Here is a 26,720-nt window from a genome sequence, read left to right on the forward strand (position 1 = left end):
TCCTCCAAAGGCATTTATTGAAAAACTAGGAGGCAATCAAGAAGCTTCACGTGATTCGGTTGATGGACAAGTGCATGGCCAACATACAGCAGGCTACATTCATGACAGGCTATGGCGCTGTGTGAACCCAGGGCTGTGTTCAAGATCAGGAAGGACCTACAGAGGCCCTAAACTGGTTCAAGCTGATTTTGAGACTCTCCTCAAACTGGCAGTGAAGGACAAGGTTAGCTGCCCAAATAGATACTGAGTGTGTACACTGACACACTTGCATACATGTGGTGACCCCACAAAGGCTGAAGCAATACCTGGGCACTAAGCTAACAAAACAGAAGGCATCACTACACAAAGCATAGAGAGCAAACTTTATAGAAGATGTTCAGAAAACCACCAAACAAAACAATTATCAACTGTACTAAGCCCCACTCCCAGAGAGGTGGGGCTCTAATGTTCAGGGATAACATAGAAAATATCTTTAAATGATACTTACTATGTACTGTTTTAAAAGCTTACATTTATTTTTTATTCTTTTTTCTTTTTATTTATTCTTCTTTAATACAATGCATCCCACCTGCAGCCTCCTTTCCCTCCACTCCTCCTGTCCCCCCAACCTCCTTTTTCCCTTCCAGAAAAGAACTGGGATGTGTGACATCAATCACTCCATTGATTAGGGGTTGATTCAGCTAATCTGGTTGACTAGATGGGTATTTCCTGCCTGCCTCACCACTGTAAGCCCTACAGCTCAGATGGGAAGGTATCAAGGCAATTGGGAGCCAAGGAATCCCACAAAGTCACACCACATACCACACGACAAACCTCACACAAAAGATTTATTGCGAGGGATAAAAAAACAACACAAAAGAGTGGCTGCCTCTTCTGTGGCAAGAAACAGAAGAGAACTGAACAGGATACAGGGTTTATAAAGTCTTTCTTGTGGAGGGGGGGGGAATTTTTCAGGGGGAAGCTTTCGAGCGTGGAAATGGGTGAGACTTCATGTCACCATCTATTGCAGAAAGAAGCTTCCACGGTGAGAGTTGAAAGATACCTTTACCTATGAGTGTAAGTACTTCAGAAGCAGAATAATGCTATGCCAATTTAACAGAATAAAAGATTTGGAGTGTTTTTTAGCTCGTGTGATCTGCCCAGCCATGTGATTTTGGCCCAGTTAATAGTATCAGGCATGAGTCCTCCTTATGGTGTAGGCTTTAAGTGCCACCGGAAGTGGTTTGCTTACACCTGTAACATTCACACCAGCCTTGAAACAGTGGGCATATGTGTCAGACCACTTGGCGTTATGTGATAAGACCTTCTGGAAGCATGCATAGAAACTTCCAACACTATGGAAGTTAGCCAGTAGGGGTTAACTCCCAAGTAATTATCAGTTTGATTTCTCTATAAGAGTGACAACAGAAATGCTTAACTATACATAGCCAGTCATCCCAACTCAAGGTAGACTCCTAGCCAGTCATCCCAACTCAGGTAGACTCCTAGCCAGTCATCCCAACTCAAGGTAGACTCCTCAATAATGCATTACATTTTTTCTTAAATAAAAGAGTTTTTGTTTTTGTTGATTTTTTTTCGGTCATAGTATGATGTAGAATTATATCCAGTATGTATGATGGTTTGGTTTTGTCAACTTGATACAAACTAGACTCACTTTCGTAGTGGGAACCTCAATTAAAGAATTGCTCTCATTACATTTGCCTGTGGCAGTGTCTATGGAACATTTCTTGATTGACGGTTGATGTGAAGAGCCCAGAGCACTATGGGTGATGCTGCCCCTGGGCTGTGGGCCTGGGTTGTCTATGAAAGCAAGCAGAGCAAGCTGTGGGAGCCAAACAGTAAGTTCCTCCATGGCTTCTGACTCAATTCCTTCCTCTAGGTTTCTGCCTTGACTTCCTGCCCAGACTTCTCTCACTGATGGATATGACCAGACATGTAAGCCAAGTAAACCCTTTCCTTCCAAGCAGCAGAAATCAAACCAAGACATTACATCTTTTTAAAAATGCCTGTACCTAGATATACCACAAGTTGTAAATATCTAAATATTCCCCTCATATTCCCTCAAGGTCAAGACAAATGTGCATCCGAGTTTTCTCATCATTAGATGTTTTTCTTTTTTGTGATATAGAACTTCACCTATGTGTAAACTACAATAATAATGTAGTTATAAATATATAAAAACTTACTTCTAATATTTTTGCTTTGACTTCTCTTTCTTAGCCCAGTGTTATAGTAATGCACCATGAAGCTGCATTCATTAGGAGCTTGATAACATTTATTGCTAGATGTCATACTGGGTGAATATTACTCCTTATATTGATTCATTTTTGCTTGAATTTCTCATGAATAAAATCATCACCAAGATACCTTTCCAACAATGTTTTGGGCATATGTGAATATTTTATATGGGAAATAGCCTAGGGGATAAAGCTCTGTGTCATAAGTAAAGAATCTGTGTGCTTTATGAGAAAAAAGATTTTTGAAAGAAATTAAATTTTCGACTGTAGACCAAATGCTAGCTCTCTCCTTCCTAATCGTGATGCTCACAGATTGTTTCGAAGCAGCTGCTTCTGCTTTGTTATCATCCTCTTCTTTTTCTCTTTTCTATTTCATGGATTAGACCTTCACTATTTTCTGCTTACACTGAGTTCCATGTGATTGTTTTTCAACATTTGAAGAAGCTAAGTCTGTAGGTCTCAGTTTTTCCAGTAGAGACATTTTAGGACTATATATTTCTTTCTTTTAACACTTCTTTAGCCACATTTTATAAATTTCAATGTATTAAAATACTGTCTTATTTCTCTCCTGACATCTTCTCCAGTACGGTTACTAGAATTCTGTTATTCAGTTACTTCCTAGCTGAACGCTCCCAGACCGTCTTTCATAATTCACTTAGAATGAATCCTTCTACGGTCAAAAAACTATTTTCTGTAATTTGAACCTTTTGTAATTATTGCAAGTTATAATGGTGAAATTCTCTTTACCTCCTGATGTATGTCTTATTACTTTATCATATATTTTAGTTCTGCAACAATTATAGATACCCACATTGAGTTATCCATATTCCTTTAACACCAAATGCTTTTGAGATAATTAAATTTCTTATGATGGATTGTAGTTGGGAGAGAGGGGGAGAAGGAGAGAAAGGAGAGGAGAGAAAAGAGTAGGAGCAGAGAAGGGGACAGGAAGAGAAGATACGTATAAACATATCAGTAAAACAATGATTGATATTAGCCCACATCTTTAATCTCCCCAGTGCTCTGAACCCATTCGGGCAGATCAGCTATCTGTACATCTGGCAGTGTTTCTTCTCAACCTGCAGTGCATCCTTCCACATTTCTTGTCCTGCAGGTCTACTGACACCAAATCATCTTTAATTTATAAATAATAACAAGTCTAGAATTTCATGCTGGCTGGTATTTCACACTTTAAACGTACTTTCACAGTTACCCACTTTTTTCTTTTTATTAGAGAAATCAGCTGTCATTTGTCATTTTTATTATTGATCTTTTTAAAAATATTTTATTGTCTTTTATCTCCAAATTGGATAACTTTACTCTTCTTTGAACACTTTCTGCTGCACCCGAGGCTCCGGTTGCGTGTCCTATGCCGACTACATGCTGTTCTGTTAGACACTGGCGCTCTGCTTATTGTCTTCAGTCCCGTGTCCTTCTCTGTGCTTCGGTTTGGATCCCTGCCCTCCACCGCTCTGCAGGTTCTGTGGGTTCTCTCGCGTCCTGTCTGCTCATCTTCCTTTGCAAACAGGTTCTTCCCTTTCACATCATGCTGTTAAGATTCCTCCTTAGTTCCTCTCTTTTTTTATAATTTTCCTTTTCTTCAGCATACCCATCTCCCCAAACTTTGTGTGTGATAATTTACAAATGCTTGGAATTTGTTTGTACCTTATTTTTACTTGCTTGTGTATCCTGCTTTTTTTTTTTTTTACTGCTTGCTTCTTTCCATGTTTTATATTTGAGTATATGCTAGGTGTTGCCTTTTGGAAGGCAAGTAAAGCCTAGCAAGGCTATTTATTTCTAGTTCAGTTTTGAAAGTTTTTGTGCCCCAAGATCTTATATGATTTTTAAACCATGTATTTATCTATTTAGTTATTTGTTGTTAACTTTGCAGACTTGAAATTTTGTCCATTGTTTTTCTACCAATCAGGCATGGATTTTAAAAACAAAAAAACAAAAAAAATCAAAAAAAAAAAAACAAATCTATGCTTACTAGAATGCTGAAATTCTTCCTATTTGAAAATTCTACATATCAGACTCACAGAGGACACATTTCAGTGATTAGGATGGAAATGGGTTTAATTTAAATTTAAATCTGTTTGATTCTTCGGTCCAAATGAAAGAATAAGCAGCTATGTTACTAAGGCAGTGTCCGCATGGCTGCTTGTAAGTGCTGTTACCAGTCCTGAGAACAGCAACAGCCCCCACTCACATGCGTGATCTGTGAGTAGACGCATCCTTAGGGCCTCCTCACAGCTGCCATGTGTGTCAGCTGCTCTGACTTGTCCTGAAAGTTGTTCGGTAAGCCATGATGTCTCTGAGAACTGACCAAGTTAGGAACGTTTATTAGATCTTGGTAACGGTGAAGTAGATGGCAGGTCTGTCTGATGCTTCCGACCATCACCTAGGTGTACGGCTGGGCTCCTTCCGTAATGTCTTCCCACCCATCTGCTCTTCTCATAGCTACTATTTCATTGGGGTTTTCACTGTGTGGTCCTTGGTGGTTGGATGTGCGTATTCCCAGCCTCCGCAACTGATTGTTATCTCTGTTGTGGCTTAACTCAGAGTGAAGAAAATTTGTTGATAGTCTCTTACTATAGACTAGCAAAGGCCAAAACCTAAATCAGGCACAGGTTTTCTCACTGACACCTAATTTACACTGTTAGTAAGAAGAGTGTTCATGAGTGGATTGGGAGCAGGTGTGGAGGGAACATGAAGGGAGGGGGACAGAGGCGGGGAGGACTGAAAGAGACTGAAAGGGGGTGCATTTTGAGGTCAGACCAGAGCCCGCCACAAGGGAGGACTCTGCAGAGAAGACGCTAGCTCAGACTTCTAGCAATAGCACATGGGAAGCCTGAGCTGGCCATCTCCTGCGACCAGACTGATGCCCAGCCAAATGGTCATCAGAGAGGCTCCATCCAGCCATTGATGGAAACAGATGCAGATGCAGACCCACAGCCAACATTAGGAGGAGTTCTGGAATCCTGCAGAAGAGAAGAAAGGATTGTAGGAGCCAGAAGGGTCACGGACACCACAAGGGAACTCACAGAATCAACTAACCTGGACTCATAGGGGCTCATGGAGACTGAACTGACAATCAGGGAGCCTGTGCGGGGCTGCCCTAGGCACTCTGCATATTTATTCCAGTTCCACAGCTTGGTCCTAACAGTAGGATTCCTAACAGTGGGAGCAGGGGCTGTCTCTGACTCTTTACTGGCTTTTGGGACCCTACTCCCATACTTGGTCAACTTGCCCAGCCTTAATATATGGGGAGGTGCTCAGTCTTACTGCAACTTGATATGCCATGTTTTGTTGATTCACATAGGAGACCTGCCCTTTCCTAAACAGAAATGGAGGAGGAGTGGATTAAGGGGTAGCAACAGAGAAGAGGTCCAGGAAAGGACTGGGAGGGGAGGAGGGAGCAGAAACTGCAGCTGGGATGTAAAATAAATAAATTTATTTTTAAAATGCCAAGTTCCAGAAAGTCAATAAAGCTTCTTCCCCAGTTCAGTGCGTTCTCTGGAAAGAGGCAAGCTCAGCCACTGCCTAATTTTCTCTTCCTATTCTTGTTTCTGGGAGTAATAAAAACCACTGGATTTTTTTTTTTAACAAAAAGAAAAAAAAGCTTCAGTGAGACTTAAAAAATAATTTAGTTCGGAAAGAATTGCAACACAAACTCTAGTATCAAATTCAGCATTTATATACAAAGCTTTCCAGTGCTTTGTTTTACTTTCAGAACTTAAAATATGAAATAAGTAATATCTTACAAATATATGCTCCAAGTAATTTCTTTTGTCTGTGATCCTATTAAGTTCAATACCTACTGATTTGTTTATACTGCAAGTGTTTCAGTTTCTACAAAGGAAATATTTTTCTATACTGAAACCTGAATTGCACATATCATACACTCTCAGGGAATGTAAGTTTTTTTGCACCTTTGGAATTTGAGAAAAGGTAAATTTCACATACAACCACAGACTCAAACACACATTCATATAAGCACCATGTAAAATAAAAATTTGTTTGGTATTCTTTAGCACTAACCACTATTAAGTATTTAATGCGCTGCGATTTAAATTCTGTGGTTGAAATTTTTATTTAATTGCCTAGCTTGAAGTTATTGATCAAACTTACTTGTTGGTAGCTATTCTTCCCAGGAGGTGTGTTCACAGACAATTAGAATTTGATGCAAGAAGCCATCCATGGCCAAAATGGAAATCCTACATGAAAAATTATTATTTTGGTACCAGAAATAAAATTACTGAAATTTCATTAAATTTATCAAAGATGTTTGTATAAACTAAATGATACCAAAATTATCGGGGGGCTGTAACTGAGAACAAATTTCCTGGAGTCCGCAGGAGCAAAATGGTTTGTGACACTTGGTGGTCATCATCCTTCTCACCCAGCACAGCTTTAATTCACAGCATGGTCATCACCATATTTGGTTTTGCTACTTTTATGGAAGGCTATATTCATCATTCTTTATTAAAAAAATTGCAACTTCTGAAAAAAATAGCAAAATTATCTTGCCCTAATTCTTTTTCCCCCTGAAGTCTTTCATAATGTGGTTCTATTTACATGATGAAAAATACCTGATAGTTTTTGGTTAATGTGGTCCAAGAAACAGTCATGTTTCAAAAAATCCAGCAATTGAATTGCTGGGCCATGAGTCAAATTCAACCACTGATTGATAAACTAAACAAATTGCTTTTGGTAGGTTATTATGGCCTTACCAAGTCCACATCCTGATGACTTCCTCCCTCCCAAGGCCTTCTTCATAGTGGACCCATTGTTATTATTTTCGAAAAGGCTCAACTTAAATTACATGTAACATGAGCATCATCAGGTCCCTTGTCTCCTTACCAGAAGCCTGATTTTCAGGAGTGCGTTTCATCCCTGTGCAGCCAGAGTGCTGCCAGGCTCGAGCCTGAGGGCATTAAAGCCCACAGATGCCAGGCTGCCCTGACCCTGTGTTCTAATGCTGTCATCAAGCTCCTTCCTTCTGGGTCTTCCAGGGAGAAAGAAAGGCAGCCGTCTGTGCTTCTGCTCCTGCATCCTCGAGCAGTTAAACTGCTAATGTTGGGCTCCCATTTTCCCGGCTCCCTTGAGCTTATTCAATGAAACAAAATGCGATTCCCACATGTCCTTTATTGTTTTCTTGGCAAGTCTTCCCACCTCTCTTAACCTTCCAGATTCTGGTATGCTAAAGACAGCCTTTCTTTGTGGTACTTTTCTTCCTTCAAAGGTTTGATTCATAGCATTGGTTCTAAGCTAAGCTAATCATTTTGGAAAGTCCTTCTGCAGGCTAAATTAGCTGGTATTAAGAACTATACTAATACATTCCAAAATATTGTACAGTCTAGTGAAGTAAAGTAGAAGAGAATCCAAAAAAATCGACTATGATTTACTAATTTGAATGTAAAATTTATAAATATGTAATATTTGGATAGTGTTAGGGCATTCCTATTGGCTAGTGGGCCTCTTTCTTTTCCTAAAGAATTGTATGTTAGAGAAAGCTGAACATCTATGATCTTTAGCAAATGCAAATTATTTTATTACTCTAGGTAGACATTAATTTCTAGGAATTAAATTGCCATTACAATGTAATCAACATGGAGCCATATTTCATAGCAGAAATGAGCATAGCTCAGCAGAAGGGGCTCAGGACGGATCCAGCACCACGGTGGGTAGGGAGCAAGGGTTTTGATGGGAAGCGATAGAAGGCACGTTCACGAGTAAATGATGAGCAGTACCAGTTCATAAATGTCAACGTTAGAGAGTTCGGTTACTTAGCAACTCCTCAGCCACATGGCTATGCGTGAGTTACTCCTGGAAAGTAGACTCTGATGTACTTGCTATTTACTCTTAAACTACGGATGTGGGAAGGAATGAGAGGGGACAGAAGAGGAGACAACTTGTCTGTCTATCCCTGAGTCCATCTCTGACGGTGTGTCCCACGTGCAGTATTGGGGACTGGCAGGAGGAGGGACAGTTTCCTTCAACATTTGTGTAGGATCTTGGCCAGAAACCTTACCGTGCAGTGGTAGCAACAGTGAAGCTTCACTTCCACTGGAGGGTTTTTCAGCTTAAGTAAAAGAGTCAAATCCCACGTCGCTCTCTTTAGTATCATATGGGTAATTGAATCAAATCTTACACCGCTATCTTAGTACCACAAATGCAATTTTGGATGGGAACACAGATAAAGGAATTCAAATGTCCTATCATAGGTTTCCTCCAAGAATTGTGATTGATATTTTTGGTCTGATTCAAGTACTTGATGTGTGTAGTGCGATGTGATTCTCAGTGTTATTTACCAACCAACCCTTAAATGAAAGATTAAAACCCCAGTAATACCTAACAGATTATAGTTTAATTTTAAATACTTATTTTATTTTACATGTATGTGTGTTTTGCTCACATTTATGTATGATTATCAAGTGCATGCCTGGTGTCCATGGAGGCCAGAAGAGGGCATCAGGTCCCTTGGAACTAGGGTCAATAGTGGTTATATGTCAGAACTGAACCGTAATCCCTGGAACTAGGGTCACCAGTGGTTGTATGTCAGAACTGAACCCTGGTCCCTGGACTTCTACAAGTACAAGTGCTCCTAACTACTCAGTCATTTCTGCAGCCCTACACTGTTTAAAAAACAAATTTTAGAATCTGGAGATGGCTCAATGGTTAAGAGGACTGTGGCTTTTACAGGATACCTAGGGTTTGTTCCCAGCACTCACATATCAGGTTAAAACCGTCTGTAACCAGTTGTCTAGAATTCGATTCCATCTTCTGGCCTCTGTTGGAACCAGGTATGCATGTGGTACATATACATACATGCAGGCAAAACACTCACACACATAAAATAAAAATAAATATTTTTATAGCTTGAGTATTATAGGAGCACTTTAAAATAGTTCCAGCCTTCCTTCATTCCTTCCCCACCCCCCCCCTCTCTCTCTCAGAGAGAGAGAGAGAGAGAGAGAGAGAGAGAGAGAGAGAGAGAGAAAGTTCATCATCATCAGATAAAAAGTTTGTACATACGACAAACTCTTTGAGAATTTGGAAAGGGACTTATGGTCAAGTTAATACGAGGGAAGAAGAGACAGACCGTCACGGCATAGTATTATACAATGAATAACAAGAAGAAAAGCTGCTTCTTTTGTTTGTTTATTTGTTTACTTAATCAGAATCAGATGGTTTATTCATAGGCATATTAGATAAGTGTAGTTAGAACTGAAGATCAGTGTGGGTTTGAAAATCCCAAACTAGCTCTCTTGAAAGAAATAAAACCCACCACAACCTCTACAAAGGTAAAGAATGAACTGCAAAGTCGTTTGTTTCACTACACATCTCTCTGGCGTGGCTGGACTGTGGCTTCCAGTTATCTGTTACAGCCGCACAAGGCATAGCTTATGAACCTCCAGTTCAGCCAACGCATTAGAGGTAAGAACTCAACCATCACATCGATGCTACTTAGAAATAAGTGCTGCAAAACTTTTCCATTCTGTGCCTGGTTTGGATAGACGCTCTTCCCCTGAGCACTGGTACTTTAGTACATTAGAAATACTTCAGTAATGGTCCTTAATATCAGGAGATAATGGCCAAGCTCTAAATTAGCAATATATTGAAATAGTCCTTCTGCAAAACAAATCCGAATCTGCTGTTCTGAAATCTCAGTCAATATTTAGATGGTTTGTGGTTAATGCTACGCAGAAAGCACACTGCAATGTGCTCAAAATAAAGCTATGTCTAAAATAATTGATCAAAAAAATCTAAAATGTGATTAGGGACTTATAAAAAAAGACATGCAGCCATCATGGCCTGTTTTCATTTTGTGAAGGCAACATTGACTGTCTGGTCTTCCTTTTGCTTTTACTTTAATCTAGAAACAAGAAAAGAAATGGCTGGCCTATGAGACATGTCAGCATTATAGGTTGTGTTGGTTCATGCCTCAGATTTTCTTAAAATGTGCATAAATAATAACATGCACTTTCCATCGGAGACTGCATTAGCTGAATGTTCCTTCAAGGTCACTCTCGTCAGGGGTCACCGAACCCTGCATTTCCCATCTCAGCGCGTGTTGGAATTGTGGGTGATATTTTGTTATTTGTGGACGACCTAGCTGTTCACATGGTTGTCAGGTAAATGAAAATGTGCATTCCCGCCATTTGTGGGACGATAGTTATAAGCAGGTCAAACAAAATAGCTGGGTTATTTTGTACCTTCTGAATTTTCTGTGCCTGCTGTTGCCATAGCAATGGACTTAGCTTTATGTGGAGAAGCAAATGTTTAAAGTGGTTCCAGTAATTTCTTTACTGCTTTCTCTTTATTTGCCTTGAAAAAAATTTTACTCTGCCTGTGAAGAACACAAAAATAAATTTGACATTTTGATAAATTTGTCCAGAAAAATATAGATTTCATCAATTGTAAAAATAGAGTAGTCTAAAGTGATTAGAATTCTTTTCCTCAAATCGCGTTTTATATATAGGTAATATTATAAATGTCATCTGGCCGTATAGCAGAGTCAATTATATTTCTTCACATGCTGTCACCAAACACACATCGATTCTCTCCTTTAACTGAGAAGTTCCCTTTGCACTAATTGAAGCTCCAAACACAAAGCCGGAGTAAATTCGGGACGTAAGATATAAACTCTCACTGTTGATGGTGATGAAATATTCTAAAAGCTCCCTGGTTTGTCGCATTCTAAGCTGCAGAGAATTCGAAACTGGAGCAGAGGAAAATTGGATTATTCAAATGAAAATGTTAGCACCATAAAGTTGCCCCCAGTGCACAGAAAAGTATGAATTTGCTCGAATTAGTGCCTTGGTCTTTACAACTTGGAATAAAATGTAGATTAAAGAGCAGTTCCATGGGGTAAAATGGGAAATAAATCAGAATTTTACGGAGTAAACACTCCTCCTTTTGTACCGTAGCCCTCTAGATGCAGATTAAAAGGACAGCATGAGCTAGGAGCAGTGCATGTGTTCTCAAACTTGAATACCTGGTTATTTTTTACAAAACTAAAACCATTATCTTTTACCATGGCCATAGTAGTAAAACAGGACAATGTATGCCTTTTGTGTGCTCTGTCTGTTCACCTCCTTCCCTTTGTCCTGACCTCCTTCCTCCTTCCGTCCCTCATCCACCTCTCTATCTCTCTCTTTTTCATTCTTTCTTCATATGTGGATAGGATTTTGCTGTGTAGCCCAAGCCAACCTCAAACCTCCAGACCTCCAGAGCCGCCCAGAAATGCTGAGAATGCCGGTAGTTTCCCAAAATGGCTGCATTCTTTCTAATAGCTATGCTTTGTGACTAGTATATTATTGTTTCAAAACAGCGAAGTATTAAAAACTATAGAAAAATATTAATGGAAGTGGTATGGATCTAAAATCTGGGGAAATCCTGTTTTACAGTATGCCATACAACAAATCTTTGTTTGTCGGACATAGAGGGATATAGACAAACAGTAAATGAATTACTTGTCGTGGAGTTCAGAGTATCTAGATAGTTCTATAATATTAATATTGTCATTTGAAGTCATTCCCAGCCTATTTCGTCAAACCAAAATGCTCTTCATCTTTTTGCCATTTTGTCAAAATTCAAGAACAATTTAACTTAAATGTTTTATTTGGCATACGGTCATGGAGGGCTCAGTCCAAGGTCTCTGGTTCTATGTTTCTAGACCATGGTAAAGAGAGTGTCATGATAGGAGGCTGAACTCGGGGAAATCTACACTCATGGCAGCCAGGAAAAGAGAAGATGGTGGGAGGAGCCAAGGATCACATGTCCTTCATGGGGCCTGTGTGTTCCAGCTAAGGCCTGCCTCCTTTGTTTCTACTGCACCCTAAAACAGAGCCGCCAGCTGGGGCCCAAATATTCACACAAGTGCCTGTGAGATACACTTCACATCGAAAATGGAACACAAAGATTTTATTTATTATTATAAGGCATAAAATACTTCATGTGTTTCTGAGGAAGCTAGCCTAAGAGGTGACCTCCAACTTAATGGGTGACTTCCCATAACAAGTCTAATGGTCACCTACAAAAAGAAAGAGTACAAACACCTGGGAGAGTAAAGAACTTGAAGCCAAGGCCAGAATGGAGGAGCGAAGTAGGCACATGCTGTACGACCGAGCAGAAATACCTCATTTTTTCACTGGCGTCTTGTTACGTGCCCAATGTCATGTCAGAGTAGAGAACAGTGACAGGCACAAAGCAGGTGCCTTGGTGAGTATGGACATGATACATCCGGGTCACAATATCAAAACCAATCAAAGGAAGTACACCCAGTCTTCACCCACATTAGATGGTGCTCAGAAATAGTGCCTGGCACAACTGTGAGAATGTCTTCTTCTGTTTTTGTCAAAGCAAAATTCCACCAGCTGCATAGCTCAGAAAGTGGATTAGCCTCCCAGCCTGACATACTTGAATCCCAAGCCTAGATGAGGCTTGCTGCGATCCCAGAGCTGAGCTGCCTTCTGCTTCCAAGATGCTGGAAGGAAGAGCAAATAAACCACAGGCTGCACGAAGCCCCTGGAAACAGGACTTTAATCCCGTTAAAAGGGAGAAGCCCTCAAGATGAGCTCCCTCTATAAAGTCCCACCTCCTGAGCACATCACATTGGTCGTTAAGTTTCTGTTTCTTTTCTTTAAGACGAGAAAATTAAACATTTGCTCTGATTGCAATACTGTAGCAGAAGAGAAAAAGATGCTACAGAGAGAGGAATGAGAGCCATAGTTAGCTGTGCCTAGAACGATGTGGGAGGAGAAAGGGCAGACAGGTCAGCAGCAAGGACTACTGGGAGTGGGTCAGTATATTTTCACTTGAAGTATGTAGATATGTTATTCTACTTGCCTTTTTTTTTTAATGAAATAACTTTTCAGCAGAAGCAGAAGTTAAGGAGTTAGCGAAGGGTTGTTGAAACTTTGAAGGAAAAGGAGAAGCCCGGATGACTCATGTGAAAGTCAGGGACAGTCGGTTCATTGATGGAGGAATGCGCTGTGGCTTCCAGCCATCCTGAGGAATGTACTTGGAGTTTAAGATCCTAACTGTAAAGGACAAGCAGACATCTGGCTTTTATGTGTGCTTCAATAGATGCAGGGATGGAGCAGGTGTGAGTTCTATCTTATCAGACTTGTGATTTTGCCTGAATCCACAAGAAGGGAAAGAGCGACATGATTGAAAATGTGTAACAGACTGGATGTTTGTGCCTCTTCAGAGATGGCGTATTGAAAATTTAGCTCCAGTCACTGGAATAAGGCTATAAGTCAGTAATAGAGTATACAAGGTTCTTAGGGTCTTAACCAGTAGCGCTAGTGCCCTTCAATGAATAAAAAGGACACCAGAGTTATCTACTGTGAGTCCCCAGGAAAGGCTGCGTGGAGACTGTAGTGAGAAGTCCCGAGGCAATGAGTGCCCTGCACAGACAAAGTCCTGCCAGAGCTCGGTCAGCATGAGTGACCATGTGAGAAAAGGACAAGGTGGCCGTCCGTGTGGATACGTAATGACGTAATGACGGCCTGAGAGTCCAAGCAGGATGAGAGGGAACTGAACATGGTAGCTGATGAATGCCGAGCTGCGAAATTAAACATGGTTGATGAACGAGGAGTGTTTGTCTGGGAAGAGAAGGTCCTTGATGAGTAGATGCTTGCTTGTCATAGAATCATGAAAGTGATGCTGTCCCTGGACAGCCTAAAAGAAGGAGACTGAACAGGATGCGAATTTATTAATGGCAAGCGTCAGAAAGCAGAGAAGCCAGGAGACAGAAGATTGTATGGATACTGAAGATAACAACTCCTACAAAGCCAAAACCCTCAAGGAAGGGCTGAGTGTGTGGCTTCTGGGCAGAGCACTTGTTGCCCATGTACATGGTCCTGAAACATAACCCAGCAAAGCAAAAGGACTGGACATATGAATAAGAGAATAAGTTTGAGTAATTTTTCAAAATGATATCATCAGCAATAGGTTGTAAACTAAAATGAAATGGAAGAAGGATGGAGAAGGAGCCAGGAGAGAGAATTCATCAGCCTCTGACTTGAGCTGATGGAGGGACAGACCATGGTGTCATTGCCATGTTAAGGAGATTAGGAGGTTTGCAGATTGTTTTCCAAAGAAAACAATCTCTTTTTGAAGTACCCTCGAGATATCCAAGTAAATCTGTTGAGTAGGTAGATAATATTAATATTACATGGATAAGTGGGTCATGATTTATTTACCACTTTCATAGTACTAGCTGATTATTTAGATAATTAGAAATTTCTATCATTATAAATTAAATTTGACCTTTCACATAGAAGCTTGTAGACACAGTTGATAAAATTGTGTTAGGGAAAGCACTTTTTAATGATTCAAAGAGTGTCGACGCTTTCCAAAAGTTCTGTCTAGATACAGGAAGGCTACATTATGGAGAGTTTATGTCTCTTCTGCAAACATCATATGAACGTAAAACTCCCTCACAGCATGCGAGGGAAATGATAAAATATGGCTTACCATTGGGGGTTCCATGTTTTTTATTTAATTAGTCATAGTGTTCAGTACACATTGGTGATTGGTTGTTGTTTCTTTGTAAACATGTAAACATTACCTTCATTCATAAACTAGTTTAATTGAACCAGAAATAAAATACTGGTAGCTGCTCAGAAAAAATCATAAAACAAAAGGCCAATCTTGTTCAGAAGTCAGACTCTAAAAGGCAAGGCGGCCATCTCGACAGCGATCATGCAGGGCTTTGCACGTGGGTTGTGTTTACCAAGCCTTATATTCATTTCTTTCATTCGGTGGCTTTTATTGAGTGTATTGCAATAGTTGCAGATTTCCCCCCACTAACTTTAAATTTTCCGGTGTCTGTTACTATTCATCAATAGCTCCTTTCTCCATAATAAAGTCTGGATAATGCATAAATGATTTCAGGAAAACGGTGGGAGACATGTTTATCGTCATCTCCAGCATTTAGTCAGTGAGATGTGGTTCAGCTTCTTCATCAATTTTCTGCTGCTGTAACAACATACCACAGACTCACATGTAGACAATACAAGGTTAGCCAGCTATGATGTCGGGAGGCCAGGCCAGCGTATGGTCAAATTGTAATTCTTGGTCACAACATAAGGAAAAGGCAAGAGATGTAGGAGGAGGTAGGGGCCGCTTGTGCTTGTTAGTTCCTGGCGGCTTAGCCCTGAAATAAACACACAGAAACTATTAATTAAATCACTGATTGGCCTATTAGCTCTAGTTTTTTATTGACTAACTCTTGCATCTTAATTTAACCCATTTCTTTTCATCTGTGTGTCGCCATGTGGCTGGGGCTTACTTGATAAAGTTTTGGCGTCTGTCTCTGGCAGGGCTACATGGCTTCTCTCTGACTCCGCCCTTCTTCCTCCCAGCATTCAGTTTAATTTTCCCTGCCTACCTAAGTTCTACCCTGCTATATGTCCAAAGCAGTTTCTTTATTCATTAGTGGTAGTCACAGCATACAGAGGGGAAAATTCCACATCGAAGAGAGAGAGGGAAAATCAGTCTTCCTGATCCCTTTTGTCAGCAGCCTGCTCTGTTCATCTCTAGCCACCCCCTCAATTACGGCAGGAGTCTGCACACGAGGGAAGAGCCCGCGGGAAAAAACTGCCCTGTGATGGTCCCATTTCATAATAGATTTGTACTAAGGGTGACGTTTCCAATCACTGGAAGATACTATTGCCACTTCTAATTTGTCTCTAAAATCGTTACTATATTCACTCAACATAATATATAGTCAATTTACCCAACGACTATAAATTGTAACAAAGAGTGATCATGTGCATGAAGGTCAAGTAGGACGACTCTGAGTCTTTATGATTTCAGGTAAAGATTTAGAAGGAAAATTCCTGAGGTTTATTAGAATTATCTCAGACGTTATGGGTTGTGGTTAAGGAAATATTCTTTTTGGAGCATGCTCCTCGAATCATAGTTAAGTGAAAAGTGGCGTGACCCGTGTGATAAACGATTATTTTCTCACATCAGACAACCCATCGTTCGTACGCACGGCTTTCTGGGGATTTATGGCTCCCTGCCTTCATGCTGAGTCTCTTCAGCTTTCTCTGATGCATTTCCACTAACCTGGAGGTTAAGGCATTTCTTGATCATGGGTATATCTGACTGCTGCTCAGCTCTGGAATTCTTTATAAAATTCCAGAACTTGGGCTAGAAATTGACTTAGGGAATTCAATAAACTCACATGCCTTGGCAGTCATCCAAGCTCAGTTTATAGACTGGAAGAAATATGGGATTTCCATTGTTCTCCTTTTCACCTTTCTGGGGTTTCTTTTGTGTCTATGCGCGTGTGCAAGTGTAAACTTATCATGTTGCTGACACTGGGGTGGAAAGAACCATTGAAGGAACCCAGGTCAGGAATTTTCACTTCGCATCTTCCCGGCTTTCTGAACTTTGACCCAAACTTGCACCAAGAGTGAATTTCTCTCTCTCTAGATGTTGACGTTAGAACTTTAAAGGGTATTCTTGCAAATGGGTTGTGTGAGTCTAACAGCTGAGATGATTGCCTGACTGCTATGAACAACTCCCAGCAATCTGTTCTTCTGGGTCAGTGTGGGCCTGTTTGAGACGGGATCTGAGCAAAAGTGACCCAAGTGTCTCACTTGATGCTGTGATATGGTGATGACACGGAGATATGCTTGGGTGTGTCTGAAAGACGTCAGACTTCCTGTGTGTCTGTGATGCTTAGCTGCAGAGATCTGATCAGTATCACTGTGCCTGCTACTGAAAATCCCGTCTTGTGCTTCCAGAACGGGTTTGCTGTTGTGAGGCCCCCAGGCCATCATGCTGAAGAGTCTGCTGCCATGTAAGTACCAGGGCCCACTGCCATCTTCCAGTGCCATGGTTCCTGGCAGTCACCTGCCCTATGGACATTTCTGAAGTCTCTAATTGCTAACAGATGGGCTGAAAACTCTCGCGAGGTACTCCCAGAAGCAGATTTATGACTTCAGAGATCATATAGCATCTTTAAAAAAAATGCTCTGAACATTATTTATAATGGTTTTCCTGGATGATTTTCCTTCTTACTTCTCTGTTCTTCTTTATTCCACAGGGGGTTCTGCTTTTTTAATTCAGTTGCAATTACCGCCAAATACTTGAGAGACCAACTCAATATGAACAAGATATTGATTGTAGATCTGGTATGTATGCCTGACCAGGGTATCATTTTCAGTGGCTCCAGGTAAAGGGGAGTGGATGCGCACTTCTCTGCAAGGCTGTCTTGCTCTTAGCCCTGCAAACCTCTGATGGGCGTGTTTCCTTTGCATGTGGAAACGCCTTAAACTCAGGACTGCAGTTCTGAAACCATAAACATTCGCGTTTCACTTTCATGGTGTTAACTGCAATTTAATGAGAAGACGGCGCAGATCAGGGCAACTTTTATGATCCTTAAATGAATTGATACTTCCACAGTTAAAATAACCCAACAGAACCTGAATTTACTTTTCCCTACAGAATATAGACTTTAACTAGTCAGATGTGCTGGAAGGAATGCTGTTGCTTTGGTAACCAATCGGCCGCTTCCCCCAGTTAGCAATCACGTCCCTTGTTGTACCACACTGGTATCATTAAAGCAAGTCAACATGTCATTCTCGCTGAAAAGATCTCAGGTCTCAGATGCCAGTTTGGGGTGACTCCCTGCAGGAACCCTGGGTGATTAAAAGTCAGAAGCCTTGGCTGCATCCTGCATTTTAGCATGGAGCATTCTTACACAATAGTTATCATTTGTTCAACAAGTGGCTTGTTTAAATGCAGATGACACTTGGCAGGTTGTCTAAAATGTATGCATGAATAATGAGCTGGAGATCTGCCCCATAGAGAAAGAACCAACCCGGGAAAGGGCGAGGGAAAGGCAATGGTGATTTATGAGCCCGCTTCTCAGTTTGCCTGCACTCCACCAGGAGGTGTAATGGCTTGTCTGACAAAGCATAGACAGGAAATGAACCCTGGCATCCAAGCCAAACCTGCTGCATCTGCACTTAATTAATTTTTACAGGTGATAAAAGATTTAAAGGCAAAAAAATGCTAGAGCTTTTTTTTGAAGTGCAAGCCTTAATAGTTTAAATCTTGCTCATATCTGCACTCATAATTAAATCTTATTGGAAGTCATGACATCAACCTCCAGCCCTTAGATTTAGTTAAGTGGGTACCCCCAAAGGGGTGGAGAGACCACTAACAAAGTCTTGTAAAGTAATATTTAAATTAAAATGAAGATTTTTTTTTTTAAAGTGGAAGATTGACAACCACTTCTATGACTTGGTTAAAATAGGTAATTTTTATATTGTGGCTTCTGTGTAGACATTTTCATGTGAAAATATTGAATCCTAATTTTCTATGTGTTTCTAAACATACTTAAGTTTTAAAGTAGGTCACAGTTCACTGAACAGGCTGTGTTGAAGGAGAGAGCTATAACACTACAGAGTTCTTGTAATTTTGCATGAATACCTATTTTCTCAAATACATTCAAAACGATGCTTGAAGTAATTCAGAGTTTGCATGCACGATAATCTAAATATCATTTCTCCTGGAGTTTTGTAAGGATGAGCTTAGAAGGAAAAGATGGCAAGTGGAGATGCAGGAACTTGAGGGTTGGGCAAGGTCAATGGTTAGCTTTGTTTTTCTTAAGAGTGACAAGCTCTTCTAACTGTAAGTATTTCTTGAGAGATATATGGGTCTGACTGTAGAGAGAAGCTCTCTGGATTTCTATACTGACTCACTTGGTAGCTCTAAGGAGTCACTTTCCTCTACGTGGATGGCAATTGTGATTTTACTCGGTTATCCAGTTCATGAAGGATGTTCCTCTCCAAATCGGCTCCCAAAGATGAGAAGTTTTTGTTTCAGGTCCTCTCAGTGTATGAAGTCCAGTCCACAGAGTGGCCTCTGAGGTCACCACCAGCCCACACTTCTTACTTTCCAGTGTTCCAAACTCTGCAGCTGCATGGCACTTTGAGGAAACTCCTGTTTCCTCCAGAAACTGAGAAGGACATCTTAAGGCGCCACGAGATGCCGAGATACCCCTTCTCCCTGGCCAATTGGTCTCTGTGCAAGTGACGGAGGAGAGAGGAAGATTCTACAGGGGGAGAACAGTTCACCCCTCAGATCCCCTGGCCTCAGGCTCTGGAGCCCTTCACAGTAGTACGGCTCTCTCATCTAGTGCCTAGTTTCGACATTTTATAGCCAAGTAAATAGAAAGCCAGAGTTGCAACTCTTTCTATTTGGGCCAGGGCCTACTTCGGAGGTGTTTTCATGTTAGGCAGGTGGGATTCCAGTTATTTATGAAGTCTTTTCATGTCTTTTCTCTCTCTGATGTGCAAATCAGTACGAAAAGGAAATAGGCCTCTTTGCCTTACCACTTTCCAGAGCACAGCCTTGCCTTCCAGGAGGCAGCATGTCCATGGAGTAGCATGTCCTGAATCATATGTGTAACGTAGAAGGAAATTTTAGATCACAATTCTTCTTAAGTTCTGTTTTCCCTTATAACAAAACAGTTACTTCAATGTCCTTATAGTTTATGACATTTGATTGTTGATCAAAGACATTTAGACCTTTGTCTCCATATACTAATTAGTTATAAAGGATAATATTAACTGGAAGAATATATGATTTGTTCAAAGCATTTTTAGATCAGAACAAAATACATAGGTTCTAAATTCTTATAAAGAATCGGATTTTATAGTATGTGTTTTAACCAGTAAAATATTGATACACATTTTTCCATAATTCTAAGTACATCTTAGATTCAATGTTTATTTTAAGGCTGTGATGATTCATTTCATCTTTATTCTAATTTCTCATAAGCACAGATAAGCTTCTTGTCTTAGTCTGATATATATTTGTTGCCATGGAGGAGCAGGTACAGCTAGTTCCTGAGCAGTCTTTGGTTTGAACGGAGTAAGTAGCAGAAGGTACTCTCAACCCTACACTCTTAAGTTGTTGCCTCACACCTACTATGTGGGTTCATATTTATCTTTAAGTACTTGGCAAACAAATACAGAATCAAGCATTGCTCAAAAATTAGGATGGATTTGTGTGTTTTTGTAAATGAGGAATGCTGGTGTTTTTCTTTCTTTCGATGTGGACAGGATGCATTTCTTACAATGTGTGAACAGACAAACACCCCAAACAGTTTTAAAGATCAGATGATTTTGTATCAGGGCTATAGGTGTCATTTTTTTAGTCTCCTTTTTTCTTAAATAAAGTTTTCCAATGTCACTAAAGAAATAGGAATAGTCAAGCCAGTGTTTCTCTCTGCTTTCCAACTGTGGACTCTCTTATCCCTAGAACAAAATTGGCCTTACAGCTCTGGCTCTTGCTGCTGGAGGGGAAACAGAGATAGCCCTCTGCTGGGGCTTCCTTGGGAGTTATTTTGGTTTTGTTTGTTTTTGAAACATATTCTGGATAAGTACTAGCTAGTATAAAATACATTGTGGCTTAAATTCTTTCATTTTTGTTCACATAAAAAAGAAAAAGTTAATTTTACTATCTTTTCTTTTCTTTTGAATCTTCAGAAATCCAGTAATTAATATGTTTTCATCAAGTTATATACTTTTTCTGATGTGTTTATCTTTGGCTAGTAAAGTTTCTGAGATGATTCCTGTCTGCCTGAGCAGTATGATTCTCTGATCACTTTTGGGCGTGTCTGGTATGTGAAGCACGGAGCGGATTATTGTGTGTCTACACCATGGATAGCAAGTGCAGAGGAGGGGTCCAGTATCAAGGGGGCTTTGGAGATGTCTAGTGGAACTGGGGGCTGGCGACTGGAGAAGAAGGGGGTTCTGCCCATCTCAAGGAGAAGAGTTAGTTTCCAAAAAATTCACCTCATAAGCTTGCTAAAAGAATCAGATAAGTGATAAATAATTAGCTCTTCATTTGCAGCAATAAGTGGATTCAAGAACCCATTTCACAAGGTGCTGCCTGGAGATTCATAGTAAATTTTTGAAATTCTTTGAGCATCAGTTGTCATATTTTTTACAATAGAAATAATATCACATATCTTATATAATTTTTAAGTAATTAATTCAAGGTGTTTAATATTGTGTTCACTCAATGGTGGTAAGAAACATTGTTTAAAACAGTATAAATCTTACTGATAAAAATGAAGCCCAATGTATTTAAATAGCTACAAAGTACCAAAGCTCTTTATAACTGTATAAGTGAATAATGTAATAATATTTTTCTGCATAAAATGTGTAGTTCAGCACTCGTTAGCAGCCTGCTTGGTTTTCCTCAGGAAATATTGAGTGTATTAACTGAAGTCCTTAATACCTGAATTCTTCTTAATAAAGATTTTAAATGGTGCTCCTTTTATTGTTTCCAATAGTTATGTCAATTGGGACATATATCTATATTAGAAATAGAAGAACCATCAAGTTTTGAATCATTATCCTCTGCCAATGTCCAATAAATTATTTGTTCGTTTATTGATAATGGGGTTTTTTGAGTGGGAAGTTGGAGACGTATGAGAGAGACAGACAGATGAGGAAGAGAGCGGGGATGCCATCCGTGATGCAGTCAGTCATTTCTGTGAGACGGACTGGAAAGGACTGCGTAGACCCCTGTGCCATCTTCCTGCTTTGCCCAAATGATTTCACAGTTAGTGAGCTCGCGCCCGTTTCTTCTACTCTTGCTTCCACGGTTTTAGCAAAATGTATAGGAAGTCCTCTTCCCATCTGGCGTCTTTTTTTGAAGTAACTCTAGCCGAGGGATTGCTAACTGAACCGAATGCTTCAAGAAAGCCAATTTATTCAGCTGGTTGCAAAGCCTTTGACCTTAATGGTGGGACTTGGCAAATCAAGGCATACACGTATGGTTTACTGTTCTGTCAAGAATTGTGAGAATGCTCTGTAAGCCACAGATCCCCCTGAAAAGGACTAGTTTGGAGTTTAAACATTAGTCCTTTTTTTTTTTTTTTCCAGAGGCCAATGAGGCTAGTTAATTAAGCCTGAGGGGTTATGAACTGTTGGCAGTTAATAAGTCATAAAATTCCTCTATAAAACAGGATGCAGGATTCCATCACTGAAGCAAAGAGTACAAAGTGCCGATGTATAAATATCTAATTGGACCGAAGGACTGGGCTTTCTCACTGACTGCTCATCTGGAGTCTCCAGGGCATGCTCGCTGTGGTTTCCTGATTTTTAGAAGCCAGTTTAAAAAAAAAAAAAATGAGAGCATTAAAGGGTAATTTGCCTGAAAGTTCAGGAAGTAAAGGGTTGTGTAGAAGGGGGTTGAAAGGGAGAGAGAAAGAAAGCCGAGGAGAAGACAGAAAATGAGAGGGAGGATGGGGTAGGAAGAGAGGGAACCAGGAACGAGAAGAGTCGTCTCCAGAGTCAGATGTGACGGTGCTTGTCATCTGTTTTCTTTCCCCGTAGGACGTTCACCATGGCAACGGTACACAGCAGGCCTTTTATGCTGACCCCAGCGTCCTGTACATTTCGCTCCACCGCTATGATGAAGGAAACTTTTTCCCCGGCAGTGGAGCCCCGAATGAGGTTCGGTTTATTTCTTTAGAGCCCTGCTTTTACTTGTATCTCGCAGGTAATTGCATTGCGTGATTACCCCTAATTTTCTTGTCCTTTGCTGCTGTTTTAAATTACCCCAGATTACCTGCTTGTCCCACAGGACCAAGAACCAGCACAGAACAAGTGCATAACCCAGAGAGCTGGCTGTCAAGCAGAGCTGGCTTGATTTGACGCAGTGTTTGATGTTTATTTCAAGAGCTCCCATGTGCTCGTTTCCCGCTCCTTTTGTTTCGTCCCTCCCTCCGTTCTCCGCCCACAGTGGTGTGTTTTTCTATCCCCAGGTTGGAGTAGGCCTGGGAGAAGGCTTCAACATCAACATTGCCTGGACAGGTGGCCTTGACCCCCCAATGGGAGATGCTGAGTACCTCGAAGCCTTCAGGTTGGTACTTCTTTCTCCCTGAGAGTGTCCACCAAGCCATGTGGAGATATGCATATGAAAATAAGGCTTATCAAGACCTAGCTGTTTTATACAAGTATATTGACCAGTGGCCATGTTTCCCTCTGAATGCAAAGGGAGAAAATGCATTATTAATTGACTTTTCCTGGAAAATATTGCCTGTTATAATAGGTGAGGTGGTTTGCAGCAGACATTCACATATTAAATGCTCTGAGAAGTCCTTTAGTGCCTATGTCCCATTGTAGAGCAAGCATTTCCTAAGCTAAAATCCCTTTGGCCTTCTCAGACCATTGGCCTGAGCTATGGCATCTGATAACAAAAGACTGCGTGTTTCCTGCTCACGTTAAAATATTCGCCAGTTCTTTGCTTTCTGCTTATTTAGAAGTAAATTCCACTGCATGTGTTTTTTACTAAGCAAAGATTGATGATTCAAAAAAATAAATACAACTTCCTGTTCTGTCTCTAGATCTCACTCATGGTCTGTCTCCCTCCCCCTCTCTGCCCTCTCCATTGCTTTCCCGCTCTGTAAAATTTTAAAAGCAGCATTTCTTTTCTAGAATTAAAAACTTAAAAACAAGGTCTTTGGGAAGGTCCCCATATAAGCTCAGCATGCAAGATCCAGAGGGTTAACTCACCGGTGATGCAGAACTCCCCATGTATTTTGTTTAGCTCACAGCATAAACTCAACGACCACGTGAAAACAAACCTGAGGGGCTATCACAGCTTTGAAATCCACCATTCATAAATTCCCCAAAGAGAAGCCCTCTGTTAAACATCTGAGCACAGGGGAAGGGCCGGGAAAGTGTCAATGAGTGACATTCCTGTGAGCTGCCAGTGTTCTCTGTGTTACGGAGTTTTCATTGAAAGGGTCACATCTTAGAAGAGAGGGCCAAAACACTGTAGAAAAGTAGCTACTTATAAACGAACAATGCTTGGCTATACAAAGGAAAAGTCTACCCACATTTTAGATGTACACTTTGGGGAAAAAAATATACACAAAGGTGTCCACAACACTTAGAGAAAGAAAAATATTAACAATTTTATTTATCATGAACTTAGACTGTATTTGAAGAAATTTTGCTTTAATTATCAGCAAGTTTGAAATATTATTTAAAAATAATTAACATCTTAAAGGAACTCTAAGGGCTTTGTAGACGTTAATATTAACATATAAATACATATAAACATAATAAATATATAAATAACATGTATATGTAAAAATTATTAACACATATAACAAAGTTAATGTGGGGGCTGGAGAAATGGCTCAGCTGTTAAAGGCTAGGATCACAACCAAAAATACAAAGTTGATGTGGTTTCACAGCACACAGTAAATTATCAGCTCTGTGTAGAAATGAATCTTGCATGTGCAGTGGCCAAGGGCTATTTATATTTTGCTCCTATTATGCTCACATCAAATGTGAGTGGTAGATGAGCTTGTTTCCTTTGGTCATAATTTCATTTAATAATATACAAGCAGATAGTAAGTGTACTTCGTTATTTTGTGACTGAGACGGTAAGTGAATCAGGAAAGGCACTTGTGTTTGCTTGCATGTGGACAAGTTATGTTAGTAAACTGTTATGAACTCCCCAGTTCATTCCACATTACCTGAGTTTAACTACAGACATGGCCTTATATATTACTGTAGCAATTAAAAACTATATTATACAATATTCATAATTGTTTATGAACCATATTTTAAGCTATAATAATTAGTTAAAACTATTACTAGTTGGCAACCAATCGTGACTATTTTTTAATGTTTATGCCTGGAAATACTTGTGAATTTGTTTTGAATGAGTCAAAAATGAAAGCAAATTATCCACAAAGTATCTTTTGGGCATGCTGTATGCCATTAGACTGTGGTGCTCAAAATCAGGGTTATCCTGGTCTGTAGCATTATTAGGAAGTGAACTGTAACTTTTGAGGAGCCCACAAGGCTTAGGCGAAGAGGGCCAACTCTCCCTGAAAGGTCAGGGAAGACTGTGAACTGTTCAGCCTTTCAAGTATGAGTAGAAGTTTGCTAGTCCACCAGCATGGACTCTAACCCTCTGACGCTGTAAATTCAATTAAACTCTTCCACAAATTGCCCTGGACATGGTGCTTTATCACAGAAATAGAAAAATAGCTAAGACAGACTTTGGTACAGGGTTGCTGTGACAGACTTGACCTTGTAATGTTCTGAATGACTGTGAAAGACTTTGTTACTTCAGACTAGAAGAGGAGTTGAACACCACAAATAGGGCTTAGTGGGCTGCCTATTAGGAGCCTAAATAACAGCCATAAGCACTATGGGACTGTGGAAGCCCAGCTCCAGGGACTTCAGGGAGAAGTAAGGTCTTCAGCAGCTGCTGTGGAAGAGGCTGAAGAATGTGGTTACTGCACGCTTGTCCTAAGAGTTTGCCTGGGGTTAAATTCAAAAGTAACGAACTAATTTCTTTGGTGGAGATTTCAAGACAGTTTAATATTGAGTCTGTCATGTGGTTATTAGTAATCACTGATATGCAGATCTACAATGAAAATGATGAAGGAGGACAGAAAGAAACACAACATGTACCATTTGAAGAGAAAAAGAAACAGAAGAATTAATGTTGGAGCCGAGGCTGGTGCTGAAAGAGATGAGGTTAAGGAGAAGCCTTCTGCAAAATGGAATAAGGGAAGGGTGGGAGCCTCAGGCCAAGACCCCATCTTGCTAAGCTTTCAACTTGCAAAAGGAAAAGGGCCTAAAGAATTTTCTGTTCCTAAAACACTACAACAAAAGAAAACTTTTACAAATGTAATTCAAGGGGGTCAAACTCCATCCTGAGTTGCCTTGCTATATGGTTATTAATCAGAGCAATAGAAAAGTAAGACACTGCCCTTCCTTTTCTGTCCCCTTGGTGTGATCACGCCTGTCTCTCTGTCTCTCTGTCTCTCTGTCTCTCTGTCTCTCTCTGTCTCTCTCTCTCTCTCTCTCTCTCTCTCTCTCTCTTCTCTCTCTCTATCTCTCCCTCTCTCCTTTAATAAATGTTTTCCATGCCCACTCCCTTTTTTACTTCTGACCTCCGCCACCATCTCTCTCTCTCTCCTGTTCTCTCCCGGTGTACACACAGGGCTTTGTCTCTCCTCTTCTTTTTTCTCTCCCTCTCTCTCCCTCTCTCTCTCCTGTAATAAATGTTTTAGCTTTATGCCAAAAAAAGAAAAGTAGGACACTATCATCTATCTATCCATCTATCATCTGTCTGTCTATCTATCTATCTATCTATCTATCTATCTATCTATCATCTATCTATCATCTATCTATCTATCTATCTATCTATCTATCTACCTGTCATCTATCTGTCATTCATTGGCATTTATAAATTTTGCATTTAAGTCAGATGGACTCCAGACATACTAATAGTAACAACAATAACAATGCATCTGCATGCCATATATGCATGCAATAATTGTTTAAAGTATATAATATTATTATGTAGTATAAATAATATAGTAATAAGTATTATTGCATGTATCTGTGGCAAGAGTGTATCTGTATTTTGCACGTATGTGGGTGCAAGTCTGTGTAG

At 40.2% G+C, this 26,720-nt stretch overlaps 1 protein-coding gene across 1 annotated transcript in view; it reads left to right on the plus strand.

Moving 5' to 3' along the window:
• Positions 1-26,720, plus strand: part of LOC126488687 (histone deacetylase 9-like) — a 79,365-nt gene that overhangs the window by 17,195 nt on the left and 35,450 nt on the right. The window contains exons 3-6 of the mRNA XM_050122335.1: positions 17,009-17,064; positions 17,311-17,398; positions 22,625-22,744; positions 23,056-23,153. Coding sequence (XP_049978292.1) covers positions 17,009-17,064; positions 17,311-17,398; positions 22,625-22,744; positions 23,056-23,153 — 362 coding nt within the window. The remainder of the gene's footprint in view (positions 1-17,008; positions 17,065-17,310; positions 17,399-22,624; positions 22,745-23,055; positions 23,154-26,720) is intronic.

Source organism: Alexandromys fortis, unplaced genomic scaffold (genome assembly GCF_014885135.2).
Source record: "Alexandromys fortis isolate MF-2015 unplaced genomic scaffold, M_Fortis_MF-2015_v1.1 scaffold_201, whole genome shotgun sequence".
Taxonomy (NCBI): domain Eukaryota; kingdom Metazoa; phylum Chordata; class Mammalia; order Rodentia; family Cricetidae; genus Alexandromys; species Alexandromys fortis.